We start from the raw sequence: 17,443 nt of genomic DNA on the forward strand, positions 1-17,443 counted from the left end.
TTTGGAACTGAGACCCAGGCATGAAATTCGGGGGGTGGGATACCCACGATGGTGGGGCACAGGGCAGACACAGCACCCCCACGCCGTTGAGGCACTCCACGCCACTCCCACTCCATTCCCCTGGACCCACGGCGGGGGGAGGGGGGGGGAACAGTTCTGGAAGGACACTAATAAAGATCTCTGGTGCCACCCAGCGACCAGGAAAAAAAATCGCCAAATCCTGATTGTTGGAAGCCAGGGATCCCCAAAACACCCTCAGGTTCTGAGAGAGGGTTGGCCATGCAAACGGGGGTAAGGAGGGAAATAAGGCATGGAGCAAGACCCCATTCTGGAACTGAGAGCCAGGCACAGGATCTGGGGTGTGGGACGCGCCATAGCAACTGGCACTGCACAGGGTGACAGCCAGAGTTTTGGATCTGATAGCCCTGGAACTGAGACCTAGAGTGTAGAACTCAGGGCATGGAATCCACACAGCTGCAGGCACAGCACCCAGTGAACACGGGGCAGACACAGCACCCAGCTTGAATAAGAGCCCCTATGTTGAGGTGCTCCCTTCCACCCTCGCTCTGTTACTCAGAGAACCACTGGGAAAAAGCACGGGTCAGCAAGTATGGGTCTCTGGCACCACCTCGTGACCAGAACAAAATCACCAACTAGCTGATTCCCTGTTGGAACTGAGTAAATACAGAGGGAGGAAACTGTAAGGGATAGTGCCCAGCAACATAGCATCAACACCCTGGTGGAGTTTTGGCCTACCAGTGCTGATCTCAGTCTAGTAAACAGTTTTCAACACCCCTAAAGCAGCACTCCAAAGAGATGCCCGCCAACACCAGTGGCACAATGTCCCAATGCATAGAACTAATTAGAAAGCAAACAACAGGGAGAAGAAAAAATATAAATAACCAAGCAAGCCCACAGGAGGACACACCACAAAAAGAAACACAGTCACCAGAGCTCAACTATGACAAGGAAGAACTTCTCGGCCTATCAGATAGAGAACTAATAATCATCAATATTAAAAAGCAGAAAGAAAATGAAAAGGAAAAAAATGATTTGAGACAAATAATCACTGAACTGAAGAATGAAATTGAGACCTTAAAAAGGAGAGAAAAGAAACACAGGAGATTAAAAGATTACTAGAGGAGATAAAGAACTCTGGGAAAAGCAATGAAAACAGAATCGATGAAATGGAAGAACGGATCAGTACTATCAAAGACACAGAAATAAAAAGAGCCAAAAGAGAAAAGGAGAGAGAAGTGCAAATGAAGCAGTATGAGAATACTCTTAGACAATTATCAGACTCCATGAAGAGAGAAAATATAAGAGTTATAGGCATTCCAGAAGGTGAGGAGAGAGACAAAGGAACTGAGAAATTATTCAAAGAGATAATTGAAGAAAACTTCCCAAGCATGAAAAAGGAGATGAATATAGACATACAAGAAGCGAGAAGAACTCCCAATTACCACAATGAAAAGAAAACTACAGCAAGACATCTAATAGTAAAGCTTGTAAGAGTCCAAGACAAGGAAAAAATAATGAAACTGGCAAGGGGGAAGAAATAGATAACTTATAAGGGAAAACCAATCAGGTTAACTTCAGACTTCTCCGAAGAAACATTAGGGGCAAGAAGAGAATGGAGTAACATATTCAGTAAACTTCAAGACAGCAAATGCCAACCAAGAATACTTTACCCTCCAAAGCTCTCCTTCCTCTACAAAGAAAAAATATGGACCTTCTCAGACAAACAGAAACTCCAGAAATTCATTACAACTAAACCCCCACTCCAAAAAATTCTACAAGAAGTCCTAAAGCCAAAACCAACAGAGGAATGAACAAGAAGAACAGAATAAAGCAAGTAATAAAATCACAAAAAAGACAAATAAAATGGCAAACACAGATGCCAGCTTATCAATATTAACTCTAAATGTAAATGGATTAAACTCATCAATAAAAAGACACAGAGTAGCAGGCTGGATTAAACAAAATCCAACCTTCTGCTGTCTCCAGGAAACATATTTAACCACAAAAGATAAACATAGACTGAAAGTAAAAGGTTGGAAAACAATCCTATAAGCAACATGGACCAAAAAAGAAGGCAGGAACAGCCATACTTATATCAGATGAAACAGACTTCAAATTAAAAAAGGTAAAAAGAGACATAGACAGACACTACATTATGATCAAGGGGACAATACATCAGGAAGATATAACACTCATCAACATATGCTCACCAAATGAAGGGGCACCAAAATATATTAGACAATTATTATCAGCTCTGAAAACAGACATTAAAGAAAATACATATATAGTGGGAGACTTCAACACCCCACTCTCACCAATGGACAGATCAATGAGACAAAAAATAAACAAAGACACTAGAGCCCTAAATAAAGACATAGAACTCATGGACTTAACATCTATAGGGCACTGCACCCAAAAAAATCTGAGTACACATTTTTTTCAAGTGCGCATGGATCATTCTCCAGAATCGATCACATACTGGGCCACAAGACAAACATTAACAGATACATGAAGGTAAAAATCATTCCAACTATCTTCTTCGATCATAAAGGCATCAAGCTAGAAACATCATGAAAAGAAAACAAGGAACCCTCCCACTTTATGGAGATTGAAATCCACACTACTGGAAGACCACTGGACTAATGAGAGGATCAAAGAAGAAATTAAAAAATACTTTGCGTTGAATGACAAAGAAGACACCACTTTCCAGAATGTATGGGATGCAGCAAAAGCAGTAATAAGAGGAAAATATATAGCAATACAGGCTCACATCAACAAACAAGAAAGAACTCAAAGAAACAACCTAATCTCACATCTCAAAGAGTTAGAAAAAGAACAACAAAAAAAAAAACCTAAAGCCAGTAGAAAAATGGAAATAATAAAAATCAAAGCAGTAATTAATTGGAAATTAAAAAAAATCCAAAAGATCAATGAAACCAAAAGCTGGTTTTTTGAAAAAATAAACAAAATAGACAAACCTCTAGCCAGGCTCACAAAGAAAAAATGGGAGAAAACTCATATAAACAGGATTATAAATAAAAGAGGAGAAATCACAACAGACACAGTAGAAATCAAAAGAATAATCAGAGATTACTATGAACACTTATATAGAAACAAATTCAACAACCTAGAAGAGATGAACAAATTCCTAGAACAATATAATCATCCAAAGCTGGTCAAAGAAGAAATAGAACAATGAAACAGACCAATTATAAGCAACGAAATTGAGGCAGTAATCAAAGCACTCCCCAAAAACAAAAGCCCAGGCCCAGACGGCTTCACAAATGAATTCTACCAAACGTTCAGCAGTGAATTAGTGCCTATCCTACACAAACTCTTTCAAAAAATTGAAAAAGAAGGAATACTACCAAATACGTTCTATGAAGCCAACATTACACTAATACCAAAACCAAACAAAGACAGCACAAAAAAAGAAAATTAGAGACCAATCTCCACTGATGCAAAAATCCTCAACAAAATCCTTGCAACAGAATCCAACAATGCATCAAAGGGATAGTACACCATGATCAAGTGGGATTCATCCCAGGGGCACAAGGATGGTTCAATATATGAAAATTGGTAAGTGTAATCCAACACATCAACAAAAAGAAAAACAAAAACCATATGATCATATCAATAGATGCTGAGAAAACATTTGACAAAGTCCAACATCCATTTATGATGAAGGCCCTTGAAATTCTCGGGATAGAATAACAATCCTTAACATGGTAAAAGCTGTATACGACAAACCCACTGCCAACATTATTCTCAATGGTGAAAAGCTGAAGGCCTTTCATTTAAGATCAGGAACAAGACAAGGTTGTCCTCCCTCACCACTATTCTTCAATATAATACTGGAGGTCCTAGCTAGGGCAATAAGACAAGAGAAAGACATACAAGGAATCCAGATAGGGAAAGAAGCAGTAAAACTATCACTATTTGCAGACAATATGATAATATACATAGAGAACCCTAAAAACTCCACAGAAAAACTACTCAAAATAATCAACCAGTTCAGTAAAGTAGCAGGATACAAAATCAACACACAAAAATCAGTAGTCTTCCTATACACAAACAGTCAATCGGAAGAAGAAATAAAAAAAAAAATCCCTTTTATAATTGAAACCAAAAAAATAAAATACTTGGGAATAAACCTAGCAAAAGAGGTGAAAGACCTATACAAAGAAAATTATAAAACACTGTTAAAAGAAGAAGACACAAAGATGGAAGACCCTCCCCTGCTCATGGATTGGAAGAATCAACATTATTAAACTGGCCATCCTCCGGGCCTCCCCATGGACGTAGCAGTTGAGTGCTGGGTTACGAAGCTGCCCGCAGCCTCTGCATCACCGGTTCGATCCCCGGCTGCTCCCCGGCCACCAGAGGAGGGTCCCACATGACGCGCAGACCTCACCTGCCACCCGATGCTCCCCTCAGCAGTGTACTTCGGTCCTTCTGCCTGCTCTGCTCCCAGCTCTGGCTCTGATGAATTCTCTCACTCTCCCGCGCTTCTGACTGTACCCAGTGCTTGTATAAATAAATAAATAAATAAATAAATCTTTTTAAAAATAAATAAATAAAATAAAATGGCCATCCTCCCAAAAGCAATATACAGATTCAATGCCATTCCAATAAAAATCCCAATGACATTCTTCAAAGAAATAGAACAAATACTGATGAAATTCATATGGAACCACAAAAAAACACAAATAGCTAATACTGATGAAAACAAAGGAGAAAGGAGGTATCTCACTTCCAAACTTCAAGCTATACTACAAAGCCATAATAATTAAAACAGTTTGGTATTGGAACAAAAACAGACACACAGACCAATGGAACCAAATGGAGAGCCCAGAAATAAAGCCACACTAAATATGAACAACTAATCTTTGACAAAGGAGCAAAGAATATGCAATGGAACACGGACAGTTTGTTCAATAAATGGTGCTGGGAAAACTGGACCTCCACATGCAAAAAAATGAAACTAGATCACTACCTCTCACCTTGCACAAAAATCAACTCAAAATGGATAAAATAACTGGACATAAGACCTGAAACCATAAAATATATAGAAGAAAATATAGGTAAAACACTACAAGACATACATCTCAAAAACATCTTTAAAGACTCATCACCCAAAGCAGTGATAGTGAAGGCAAAGATAAACACCTGGGATTACATCAAACTGAAAAGCTTCTGCACAGCAAAAGAGACATTTACCAAAACAGAGAGACACCCCACTGATTGGGAAAAAATCTTTGCACTCCATCCAACTGATAAGGGACTGATCACAATGATATACAAAGAACTCACATGGCTCAACAAAAACAAAATAAATAATCCAGTCAAGAAACGGGCAGAAGAACTCAAAAGATATTTCTCCAAAGAGGAAATGCAACTGGCCAACAGGCATACGAAAAAGTGTTCAACATCCTTTATAATCAGGGAAATACAAATCAAAACTACACCGAGATACCACCTTATACCAGTAAGAATGGCACATATCAAAAAAACAAACAACAACAAATGTTGGCGAGGATGCGGCAAAAAAGGAACCCTCCTACACTGCTGGTGGGAGTGCAAACTGGTCCAACCATTGTGGAAAACTATCTGGAGGTTCCTCAGTCTACTAAAAATGGAGCTACCATACAATCCGCCAATTCCACTCCTAGGGATCTATCCAAAGGACACAAAAACTGATTCAAAAGAGCACCTGTACACCTATGTTTATTGCAGCACTATTTACAATAGGTAAAACCTTGAAACAACCCAAATGTCCAAAAATAGATGACAGGATCAAGAAAATGTGATGTGATATATATATATATATATATATGGAATATTATTCAGCAATCAAAAAGACAAACTCATAGCATTCGCAGCAACATGGATGGAGCTAGAAGGAATGATGCTCAGTGAAATAAGCCAGAAGGAAAAAGAAAAATATTGGATGGTTTCACTTATAACAGGAATATAGGGGAACCAATATATTGGTTTTTTGGGAACCAATATATTGATGTCTTATACATCAGTGTAAAAATAATAATAATAATAATAATAACAGTACAAAACACAACAAAGCAAAAACAGACAATTATAAACCAGAGACATTCTGTAGGGAAAGAGGAAGGAGAGAGTGAGAGGGAGGAGCACCGGGGACTGTGGTGATGATGCACGGGTGCCTTGGGGAAGGAGATTCTATGGGGACTCAATCTGAGGGAGTGGGGGGAAGCAAATATTGTCTAAAAAAATGTAAAAAATGATAAATGTTAAAATAAAAAAAATGAAAAAAAAAAGTATTTCAAACATGTATTTCAAACAGCGACCACATAGACCAAATAGTGGGAAAATTTTAAATCACATTAAGAACTACAGAATAGTATTCCAGTCTATAAAAAAGAGTTTTTTGCCCCCAAATACTGTCTCACACTTTCATTTTTTTCTCTCTCGCCTAATAAACTGCCGATATCATTTCAAAATAAAAAGGCATTACCCAAAGTGGTAATTCTGAAATTTAAAAGCTATCGATTTTCCCAACAATAGCTAAGTCTTCTCCTATAAGCCCATGGGGTTGGACTATTTACTATTGCCTTTTGGTTTTCAAAGGCACTTAAATCCTCTAGCTCGAAGAGTGGAGGGCTCCACTGGGAACAAGGGTCCTATATAACCAAATGCCACCTGGTACACACTCAATGAGCCCTAACCCAGACTCACACATTTAAAGACTTAAAACCAACCCTATTTATGTAAAATTACAAATCTACTCTAAAATCCCTACTATAAAAATGCTTCCTAGCTGTTACAACAGAGGAATAAATATAATTCCTAATTAAAATTTTCTCACAGATTTTCTCATAATCAAAAGAACTCCGTGGCATGGCATGTCCCTGGTCTGAGTAAACAGTGGGGGTGCTCTATGATCTGCAAAGGCTGATGGGAATGTACCAAAAACATGGCAAGAAAGACTCCTAGCAGAACCTGGAGGTCAGGAGAGGGAGGGAGAAGCTGAAACTGAACCCCTGCCATCTCCCTGTGTAGAAAGGGTGGAAAGGATGGCAAGGCCAGGTTGTCTCCGAAACTTTATTTTTTTTAAAGATTTATTTTATTTATTTTTGTGTAGAAGAACTGGGGTGTAGGACAGAGTGGGGAGCAGAATAGGCAGATGTACTGAAATACACTGCTGAGGGGAGCTGTGGCAGGACAGGAGGGGTCTGCTGTGCCTTGTGGGTCAGCTCCCTGCCAGGGATGGACTCAGGCTGCAGCGGTGACAGCCTGAGACCAACTCTAAAGCCCCCAGGAAGGCCCCCACTCTCTGAAACTTGAAAAGTGCTCTCTCGGTGGCTCTGCAAGGTACTGAGTGTGGCCTGGCCTCTGATACTGCGGAGAGCAAGTATTCTGCATTGGGCCCCAGGGAGCCTGAGGCCGAGAGCACTTGGTATGTTCCCTGGCTTTACACTAGAAAGGAAGCAAATTCTGCAAAGAGTTCAGATGACGCTGCAATCGACTGCCAGACCAAGATTTATTGAAGGAACAGACGTGGACCGCGCTGGCTGGACGTAACAGATCAAAGAAAGCACATGACTCATCCTCCCTGAGGGACACTGCGGTTGGTGAGGAACACCACCCCTCCCTCAGCCTCTCACCTCTGGGGAGGGCTGGCTTCCCAGAAGAGACTGGGAAGAGACAGAAGAGACTGAAAAGGTAGCTGGGTCGACCACAGATTGATAAACCCGCGTATGTGATGCACCAAGGCAGTCGGCCACAGAGGGAGACCTCGATACTCACAGAATGGTCGTGGGATGGCTCCAGTGTCACTGGCAGCGACATCTTCCCTTGAAGGTTCAGTTTCGTTAAGTAGAAGATCTTCTCCCCGACGATCTTCTCCTTCTTCATGCGGTGTACGCCGTACAGCCGGAAGCGCACTGCATAATTCCCAATCATCTCGGACTCCACGTGGTTGAACTTGAAGGTCTCCGTGAAGACGGGGCAGGGGCCTCGCTGGATGCTGGTTTTCGCTCGCTGCTTCTTTATGGGCAGCAGGACCAGGTGCACCTGCCACGAGTTGCCGCCTGTCCTATTATGCGTGGGGATGTCGGTCACAGCCGTCACCGTCACTAGCAGCTTCTGCTCTTGGGGGTCGTAGTCAAACGTTACATCCAGCGTGCCGTGCTTGGCCTCGGGCTCGGGGTCAAAGTGTTTAGGCAGCTGTGATGATGACTCTTGAGCCGGCATGTCCTGAAAAAGCAGATTTCAATGTTTTCAGTTAACATTTTTATGTGACTGGGTCCAGGCCCAAGTGCGTGAAAACCGTTTTTGACTCGGTGAGATAAATAACCCCAACCCAAGGCCGCTCGGCAGAGCCAAGGGGGAGAAACAGTACGTCACACTCAAGAATGTGCTCTGAGAAGTAGAGGAGAAAAGTGCGCACTCAGAACTCAACCCTCACCAAGGGATTTGGAGAAGTTGGATAAACGCTTTTATCATGAAAACGGAAAAGATACACTTTGCTGTTCCTTTTATAGGAAATGACTAAATGTTACCTGCAACATTATAAAGAACACAGTTGAGAGCTCAGTGTCAGAGAAGGTTCCAAGGTGCCCCAGCAGCCAGAGGCGCTGACTCCCCAGGCCTGAAATTCGGCAGCAGGGGGGATGGGCTGTGGCGAACGGAAGGCCCAACACCTGTGAGCGTTGCTTTCTGCACAACCCACGCTGGCTACAGTTTAAAGAAGATTTGCAAACTGCCCGTTTTCTCGGCCAGCAGCGGCTGAACACACAGGACACACCTTCTAAAAGCCTCACCCAGTTGGCTGCTGCTGCATTCCTCTGGGGTTCAGGGAATTGTGCGCGCTGGCCCCTGCGGCCAGGCTCGGTGGTAATAGGGGTCCTGCATCAGACTGGTGTCCCCTTCCAAGATTTTACTAAATCTTAAGTGTTTTTCACTTCAAGACAAGGACCCATTTTATGGTTTTTGAGTCTTTCCAACTTAGACTTGTGTCCAGCGTGGCTGTCACAGTGGCAGGCTCCAGGGCTACCAGCAGTGCTTCCCACAAGTAGCACTTGTGTCTGGCCCGGGCACATGCCAGCAGAGATGCGTCTTCCTGCCCCACCCCAGAATGCACCTGCAATTGCCGGGGAGGCCTGAGCTGCAGAAGTCGCGTCTGCCCTCCCCTGCCATCCCCATGAGCAGCCATATGGGCAGGTGGCGCTCAGCTCCAAAGACCTGGCAGGGCGTTGTCCTGGGGTGGCAGAGCCTGCTGGCCCTCACTCACTGATGAGACGGCTGTGCTCCCGTGGGCTGTGCTGTGTCTTTGCTCTATCTCCTTGAGCTGCCTGCTGTGACAGGCTCTGCACACTCACTGCTCACTGTGCGTCTCTGTCCGGGCCCCTGGGGGTGCGGGCACAGTGGAGAATGTACCAGAAAGACATGTCTCGGACCCTGAACTCCTGCAGGTCTCCCTGCGGTGACCCAGAGCACTCACACATGGACACAACGGGAGCAAAATCTGGGGACTGGGTGGGGACCTGCACTTAGTTACTGTGCAGGGGGTTAAATCAGCGCCAGCGCGTCTCTGCAAATCCCCTGCTTCTCAGAGCGCATCTTGATAACGGGTAATAACGGCGGCTGCCCGCAGCTTCCAGAGCACCGCGCCCACGGACCTCAGGTCCCGCTGTGCCTCATTTTGTTTTTTCTGGGAATTCTGACAAGGACTGAAGGAGGAGACAGCAATGGAGTACTGACATCGGCAGGCACGGGGTACAGGGTCTGGGCTCCCCTGGGGAGCAGCAGCCATCAGAGCTCATGAACGCCCCCACCTGGGCGCTAGGGAACCCTCACCCCTCTTCTGGCTCAACCGTGGCGGGAGGTAGGCATGGAGACGCCAGCTCTGGATGAAGTGAGTGGTAAAGAAGGTCCCAGACCTGATCCTGATACCCAGTAAGGAATGGCACTGAGTGGATAAACTTGAAAAGGCCCAGGAGTGTGTTTTATAATAGCACAGGCTGTCGGCCCTGAGCTCGCGCCCGGGACGCTGCTGTGCCATCGGGACACGTTCAGTTCGGCTACAGAAGGGGAGACAAGCAGGACAGTAGGACAGAGGAGATACCCCGATGTGTCAACAAAGAGGGGGCTGGTGCTCCTGCTCGAGGGAAGGTTGAGGCCACCAGCCAGGGCGGTCATCTAGGGCGGGCAACTGGACAAGACTGAACAAGGACAGCAGCTGAGTCAGAAGCTCCAAGATGCACAGAAACAATGACCGAACTAGCAAGGGACTCCTGGAGGAGCCATGGCCATGGCGCTCTGCTCCAGGGACAGGTGGGAGGCTGACGGGCAGCTTTGCTGCCAGGGAATGCACCCTCCATCAAACCACCGGTAGCTTGGCCCTGGGACCCCCCCAGCAAACCTCAATTCCTGCCCTTGCTGCCCCCAACAGTGGAGTGAAAAGTGAGGTGGACACATGGGCACAGCTTACACCTGTCCCCGCGAGCCCCTGCCCCATCCCCGTGTGCCCTGCCCCTGTCCCCATACCCCATCCCCATAGGCCCTGCCTCATCTTGTGCCTCAATTCTTGCTTCATATCTAAAGTAGACTAAGGCACATGCACACACATGTACATGTGCATATACAAGCGTGCACACGCCCAGTTGCAACTCAAGTATCTTAGTTTGGAGCACAAGTCCCTGGGACCACCTGTCCATCAGACGTTCTGCCTCTGAGGACTCTACACTCTGATTCCGGCCAGGAGGGGCACCTGAGCTGGCAAGGTGCTGTGGAGAGCCCCATCAGGCAGGCTGCTGACCAGGGTGGACCAGCCATTTCAGAGCTACTTATTGTTGGACTCTGAGTCTAGTGGTTTCATCTGTAACCTAGAAAGACCTCCAGAGCTGACTGTCAAGGGCGCAGCTCAGCCAGGCTCCCGGCCCCGCAGGGCAGCTCCGGGACATGGCCCGGGAAGCGTGAGACTAAACTAGGCCTGGCATGTTCTTCTCTTCTAGTATCAACTAGAAGCATCAGCAAAGTAGATACAAAGTGATTTTAAAGTTTATATAAAAAATACTTAAAATGAAAGGAATTCAATTTACACTTCAACATAGATGATTTATTTAATTTTGGCAGTGGATGACTTGAGTTCACAGAGAACACAGACTCAAGTACTGCGGTGCTCTCCCGGACAAAGGCTGTGAAAGTTACACACAGAGGATCCTGAAGCCTCAGACTCTGGTTCAGATAGGAAATAAACACCACCTTGTGTGGAAACCCAGTTTTCCTTGTTAATCTTTAATGGAAGACTTCAAAAGTACAAATGGGTTTTTTTTTGGTTAATTTTTTTTACCTTTTCGCTCCAAAAGGGAACCGAGTTCAAACCCTGCCCATCGTCAGCTCTGAATGCCTCAGGGCTCCGGGGCTGACGCGCGCCCCCTCCCCGCCCGAGGCCGAGAGCTGTGGCTCCCGCTGGAGGAAGGGGTGGCCTCGCAGGTGCCCAGACAGCCAACATAAAACAGCTCAAACATGAGTAGGAAACTCCAGATGAACCAACCAGGAACGCGCTTTCAGGATTTTTGCATAAAAGATTCGAATTAAAAAAAAAATTTTGAGGTCACTACCTGGGGGAGGTGATTTTCACGTCCTGTGCGCTGCACTCACGTCGGGCCCACGTGTGGGTGGGGGTGAGAAGTGGGGGCGGGCCCTGGAGGCTGCTGGGTAAGGGTCAGAGACCCGCCCCCACCACGGCAGAGAGGCCCCCAGGGGGCAGGCCCCGCCCCGCCCCGCCCCGCGCTGCCCCGCCCCGCCCCCAGCGGGCGGGCACTGACCTCGGGGCTCAGCACCGCGGTGCTGTCGCTGGGGACGTCCTCCTCGTAGCCTTTGTTGCGGCCGCTCCCCGCGTCTGGCCCCGTGCTGCCCTCGCTTGGGCACGTGTAGGAGCAGCGCGGGCTGTTGCAGTGAGAAAACTCGCACTTGCTGTCCCCGACCTCTGAGGGCGTGCACGACAGGTGGGGCGAGCCGCTGTCGTCCTGGTAGGGCGGGGGCTGCAGCTCGTCCAGCGGGGGCGTCCTCCTCATCCTCTGAATGCAGTTTCCTGGGGCAAGGAAGGGGGAGAGCCGTCACCGCGCTGCGGCAGGCGCTAGGGGGCTCGGCGCCACCGCCGGGCTCGACTGCTGGGGGTGCTGCGCGCCCAGGTCCCAGGAGCTTCCTCACGCCTCTCCCCCGAGTAACAGGAGGGGAAACCAGACGGCAGGGACCGGGAGAGGCCCGGCGGGGCAGGCGGCCCGGCCACGTGTCCCGCCTCCGGCTGGGTCCGACGGGAGGCTCAGCTGCGCTTAAGGCCGCACCCCGAACTCGGAGGCCGACTCAGCCCTGCTTTGCCTCGGGGGCTGAATATTTTGTTCTCACATAGAATTACAGAGCTACAGGGCCGCTCAACAGTCTCCGACGTGTACTCACCAATTTCGGGACGAGACCCTAAGTGTTTCTGGCGCCACCTAACATGCAGCCCTGGCCCCCCGAGGGCGCACTGGCACTGCTCCGGCTCTCTCTCCCCACGCCCTGGCGCCCTCAGGGCCCAGGCGGAATTCCAGAAATTTCCCACGCGGGCGTCCCCTTCCTTGGGCCAGGCTCCTCCCGCGGCCAGGGGTGTCCTTGGCCTGCCCTCCCTTTCCATAGATGACCCCACAAGATTCAAGTGACTTGTTAACCTCAGAAAAATTCCCACGCCACACTTTCTTTTTCCCTTTCGAGTTGTTTCTCACCCGCTCAGAACCATTCCCATCTCCCAGGAGATGTCCCCACATCTGCAGCGCGTTCCTGCAAAGGGGGCGGGGGGCGCAAGATGGGGTGGGGGAGGGCTCGGTGCCCTACCAAGTGCTCCCAGGACGCTCTAGCTCCAGCGCTTACACTGGATCTGCCAATTCATCCCACTGCAGGTGGCCAGCGCCTTTCTGCACCCCTGTGGTGTCCGACACACAGTATTGCCCTAAAAATCTCTGCCGAATAAAGGGCAAATCTACGGGTGACCCACACGTGAGGCAGGCTTCTGGGTTCGCAGACAGTGAGCATGCTAAGAAAACGATGTAAGTTCATCTTCACATTAAGGAAATACTAAAGAGGTCACTGATGTTTAGTAAAGTACAGAATGTGGGAAAAGGATGAGAGGAAGTATTGTCTTTAAGATTTCTTTCCAGAAACAAATATGAAAAAGTCTAACGGGAGAAGTTTATGTTATATGACTGATGACATTAAAAAAAAAAGTAAGAAAATGACCTAGGATTTCTTACAGGATGACTCACAAAATGGCCTTAACAATGAAATGACATAGCACATAGACAATTCCTACTGCTACCCCTGTTCAAGACTAATTGGATTTTAACTACATAACAGAATAAGGATTTTAAGTTCATGGCTTTGAATTCACTGACTCATCCTAAAAACAGCAATTTTTGAACACAAAATAAAAAAGATGTCTTGTATTCCTCATACAACCTTACAAACGCACAATAGAAAAATCAAGGGATAAACTGAAAAATATCACTTTTGAAATAACACAAGGATGACCCAATGTAAGTGGCCAGTGGGGTTTCTTCTTTTCCTCTACTCAACTACACTGAAGCTGCAAGACTCCTGATAAATTAAGCTGGCTGAATTTTGAAAGAAATCATGCCCAAAATTCCAGTGTCACTTTCCAGCAATATTTTTGTTTGTCTTTTCATCCCAGTGCTACTCAGTTTTACCTGTGGAAAATATTTCATGTTAATGAATAGTAAAACTGAAATAATAATAATAATAATAATAATGAAAAATACTATCAAGGAACTTATTTTCATGCTAGAGCAGCTGGCAATGGGTTAGCTCTCTGCTGTAAATGAGTATAAAACTGGACAAAGTACAGACACAACTCTTTTCCGGTGACGGGCAACACGCAGGGTATGGGGGCAGCACTTGGCAGCCGTTCAGCTGCCCACTCCACCTGCGGACAGAGTCTTAGCCTTGGCCACTGCCCAGGGAAAAAGTCCTTGAAGGAGCTTTATTTCTGGAGCTTTTTGTTGGGTAAAGAATTCAAGGTTGACAGCCTTTAAAAAGTTCCTTTCAGCACTTTGCTCACAACACCCTGTGGGGACCTGGCTTTAGAGCCAGCAAGGGCTCTGCTACCCTCTCTCATGGCAGCACATGATCCAGTTTTTATTTTCTTCAAGCTGCTTAGTCTTGTTGAGCTTCGCAGGCTTATAGACTTACTGTTCTCTTCAAACACGGAAAATTTCCAGTAGTAATATTTTTAAATATGTTTCTGTTCCCATTGCCCTGTCCTCATTACATGTCACCGCACCCAATATTGCCTCTCAGATTAGCAGCTTCGTGACGCTATCCTCTCTGCGCTCTACCCTGGGCTACAATTCTTCAATGTCCACCTGTTAACCCCACCCAGTATGTTCAGCCTGTTTTTAATTTCGGAGACTGCATTTTCCACATCCTTGAGTTCCTTTGGTCTTCTCAGGTCTTCCATCTCTTTTTTCATGATTTTCCTTACATTCCCAAGCACAATAATATACTCGACATGAGCTGTTGTAAGACCCCTGCCGGCTCATTTCATTATCTTTGCTGCTTATTTCTGTTTCTGTTTATTTTCCCTACACCCCACCACATCATGGGTTGTTTTGTTGTTGTTGTATACTTGGAAATTATTAGCTGCTGAGCATTGTGAATCTTACATTGCCGAATACTAAATTTTTGTTGTATTCCACTGGATAGTGTTTTGACTTTATTCTGGCATACAGTTACATTTCTTGAGGATAAGATCGATCTTTTGAGTCTTCCTCGTACCTAGATTTGGTGAGCATGGTTCAGAGTGTTCTCAACCTTAATGCTGAGTTAGTCCCACTGGTCAGCTGTGGCCTTACTGAGGATGCCACTCAGTGCCTCTCTGCTGGGGGTGCTGGAAACACACGTCATCTTCACCCCTGTGTAGGTCCTGGGACTTATTCTACCCACTGCTTTCTGACAGCTCCTTTCCAAGATGCAGGTAACTGTGTCACATGCATGCATGGCCAGTGCCACACCAGCAATGTGGAGATGCCATGAACTTGTCAGCAGCTTCGTCCTCCATCCACTCCTGCACTCAGCCCCACAAACCCCACCCCCTTCCATCTCCCTCAACTTTATCTCTGTCTTTCAACTCAAGAGATTTCCAGATTCCATTTTGTTTCTCCTTCGCGCACTGCAGCCTCCAGACAGTAAGTCGAGGCACCCAGATGTTACCTCACTTACTGGCTTTCCCTCTCGGCTCATTGTCCTGCCCTTCAGAAGCTGAAGTCTTTGCTCTTCATTCTCTCCTTGGTGTTGTAATTACTTATGGCAGGAAAGCAAATCTGACCACAGTTACTTCTTCATGAGTTAAAGTAGAAATTCTAAGTCTTCTAATTTTAAGCAAAGCAGTAATGAACTAGATCAAGCATCCATAATCGGGGCAATGTTACCCCAAGAGTAATTAGCTAAGAGGAGGGCAATAAAAAATCTTAACTATTATAGTGCTTTGTGGCCAACCAAAACTTAACCCTTTCTGAATGAATTTTAATTCCTTAGTATTTTTCTTCTTGTTATGTAGAAATTAAAGTAATTTAATTAATTGATTTACATAAATAGAATTAAAATCATCTCTGTAAGGAGGCAATGATGAAAGAAGGTTGAGAAACTTGGATCTAGATAGCTTGACAAGTCATTCCACTGAAGCCAAAAAAAATTGTGATTAAAAAAACCCATCAGGTCCCAGAGCTGTGCCCACCCATGTCACACACATAGCGTTGATGAGACCTGTCCTGAATGCTACCCACCTGCTTGGTAGTTCTAGGGTCCGAGCTAAGACACGAGCTTCCACATCTTTCTGTCCCTTCCTGGGCACTCTAGAACAGGGGGTTTAATCCCTAGAACTGGGATGGACACGACAACAAATATATTTCATGAATACATGTTTTAAATCATGAACAGTGTTGCTACGTAGTGCTGACCCTCACCATGCACAAAAGCTGTGTGTGTGGTCTGTACAGCGTCACTGTCACGGCTTTCATGGTGGGTATGCAGTGTGGCGACCACCATGCCTGCTCTGCCAGAAAACTCATGGCTGTCACAAACAGACAGCTCTTCAAGTCTCACAGGCACCGTTTCCAATATCCAAGACTCCACTTATAGTTCAGAAGCCTTCTCCGGCCCATTTAACAACTCCATCCTCTGAGTCACGGCTCTGTACCCCATACTTACAGTACTTAGGCACTGTGATTCTTTGTTTAAAAAATAAATCCCAAAATCACAGTGGGAGATCACTTCACACTGACTAGTACAGCTACCATAAAAATACAGGTAAACAGGGCCTCCCCAGGTGGCACAGCGGTTGAGCACTAGGCTGTGAAGCTGCCCACAGCCTTTGCAGCACCGGTTCGATCCCCGGCTGCCCCCCGGCCACCGAAGGAGGGTCCCACATGGTGCGCAGACCTCTCCTGCCGCCCGCTGCTCCCCTCAGCAGTGTACTTCATCAGTCTGCCTGCTCTGCTCTGCCCGCTTGACTCCGGTGAATTCTCTCACCCTCCCGTGCTTCTGACTGTACCCAGTGCTTATATAAATAAATCTTAAAAAAAAAATTTAAAGTGGAGGACAAATAGAGCATTCTTTTTTAAAAAGTTAATACAAGGTTTATTTACAAGGGAAATGAGAGAAGGGAGAAAACACATACACGCACACACACACAGACACACAGCAGCCTGGTTCCCAGTAGCCACCATATAGAAAGGGTGCAGATGTCCACTGAGTGACAGATGGATGATGGAGAATGACTTAGTGATAATAAGAAACGTGGCACAATGCATGTTGCAACCTGAGGGACCCTGAAGACATCACATTTACAAAGCTCCAGAGCTGCACCAGTCAGCTCTATGAAGTGTGGGTGAGGGTGGGGGAGGGGATACAGATAAACAGAAGCCCATGGGTGACCGCCCAGGTCTGGGAGGGGTGCCATGGAATGACGACCAGCAGGTCCAAGGTCTCTCTAGGGTGATGAGAATATTCTAGAATTAATTTGTGGTGTGGATGTACAGCTCTGTAAATGTACTAAAAGTCACAGTACATTGTACACTGTACACAAGTGAGTTTCATGGTATGTGAGTTACATCTCAATAAAACTCTTAAATATTTCTCCTACTTGTCCCTGAGCTTCTCAGAGGAGAGCTGGCTCTACTGTCCCGAAAGTCTGCACAGGAAGTCTCCACGGAGAGCTAGACATCGCGTGAGGGCCACGTATGCGTTGGTTCCCTGCAACATGAAATCAGTGCAGTGCAACCTGCCATCAAAATGCTTTCAGTTGTTTGCAGAGGGATGAGCCTTCGGGGGAGAAGATGACATAAAACCTAACATTTTGTGTACTTAAAAGTCAATGCACCATTCAGGA

The 17,443-nt window shown here is 46.1% G+C and overlaps 1 protein-coding gene across 1 annotated transcript in view; it reads right to left on the minus strand.

Annotated features, from left to right (window-relative positions):
- The window catches only part of SYT14 (synaptotagmin 14), a gene marked incomplete at both ends in the record, with an annotated part of 119,978 nt that overhangs the window by 27,740 nt on the left and 74,795 nt on the right, over window positions 1-17,443 (minus strand). The window contains 2 exons of the mRNA XM_084245502.1: window positions 7,807-8,256; window positions 11,832-12,097. Of these exons, the coding sequence (XP_084101628.1) occupies window positions 7,807-8,256; window positions 11,832-12,097 (716 nt within the window). The remainder of the gene's footprint in view (window positions 1-7,806; window positions 8,257-11,831; window positions 12,098-17,443) is intronic.

Source organism: Talpa europaea, assembly GCF_964194135.1.
Source record: "Talpa europaea genome assembly, chromosome: 10".
NCBI lineage: Eukaryota > Metazoa > Chordata > Mammalia > Eulipotyphla > Talpidae > Talpa > Talpa europaea.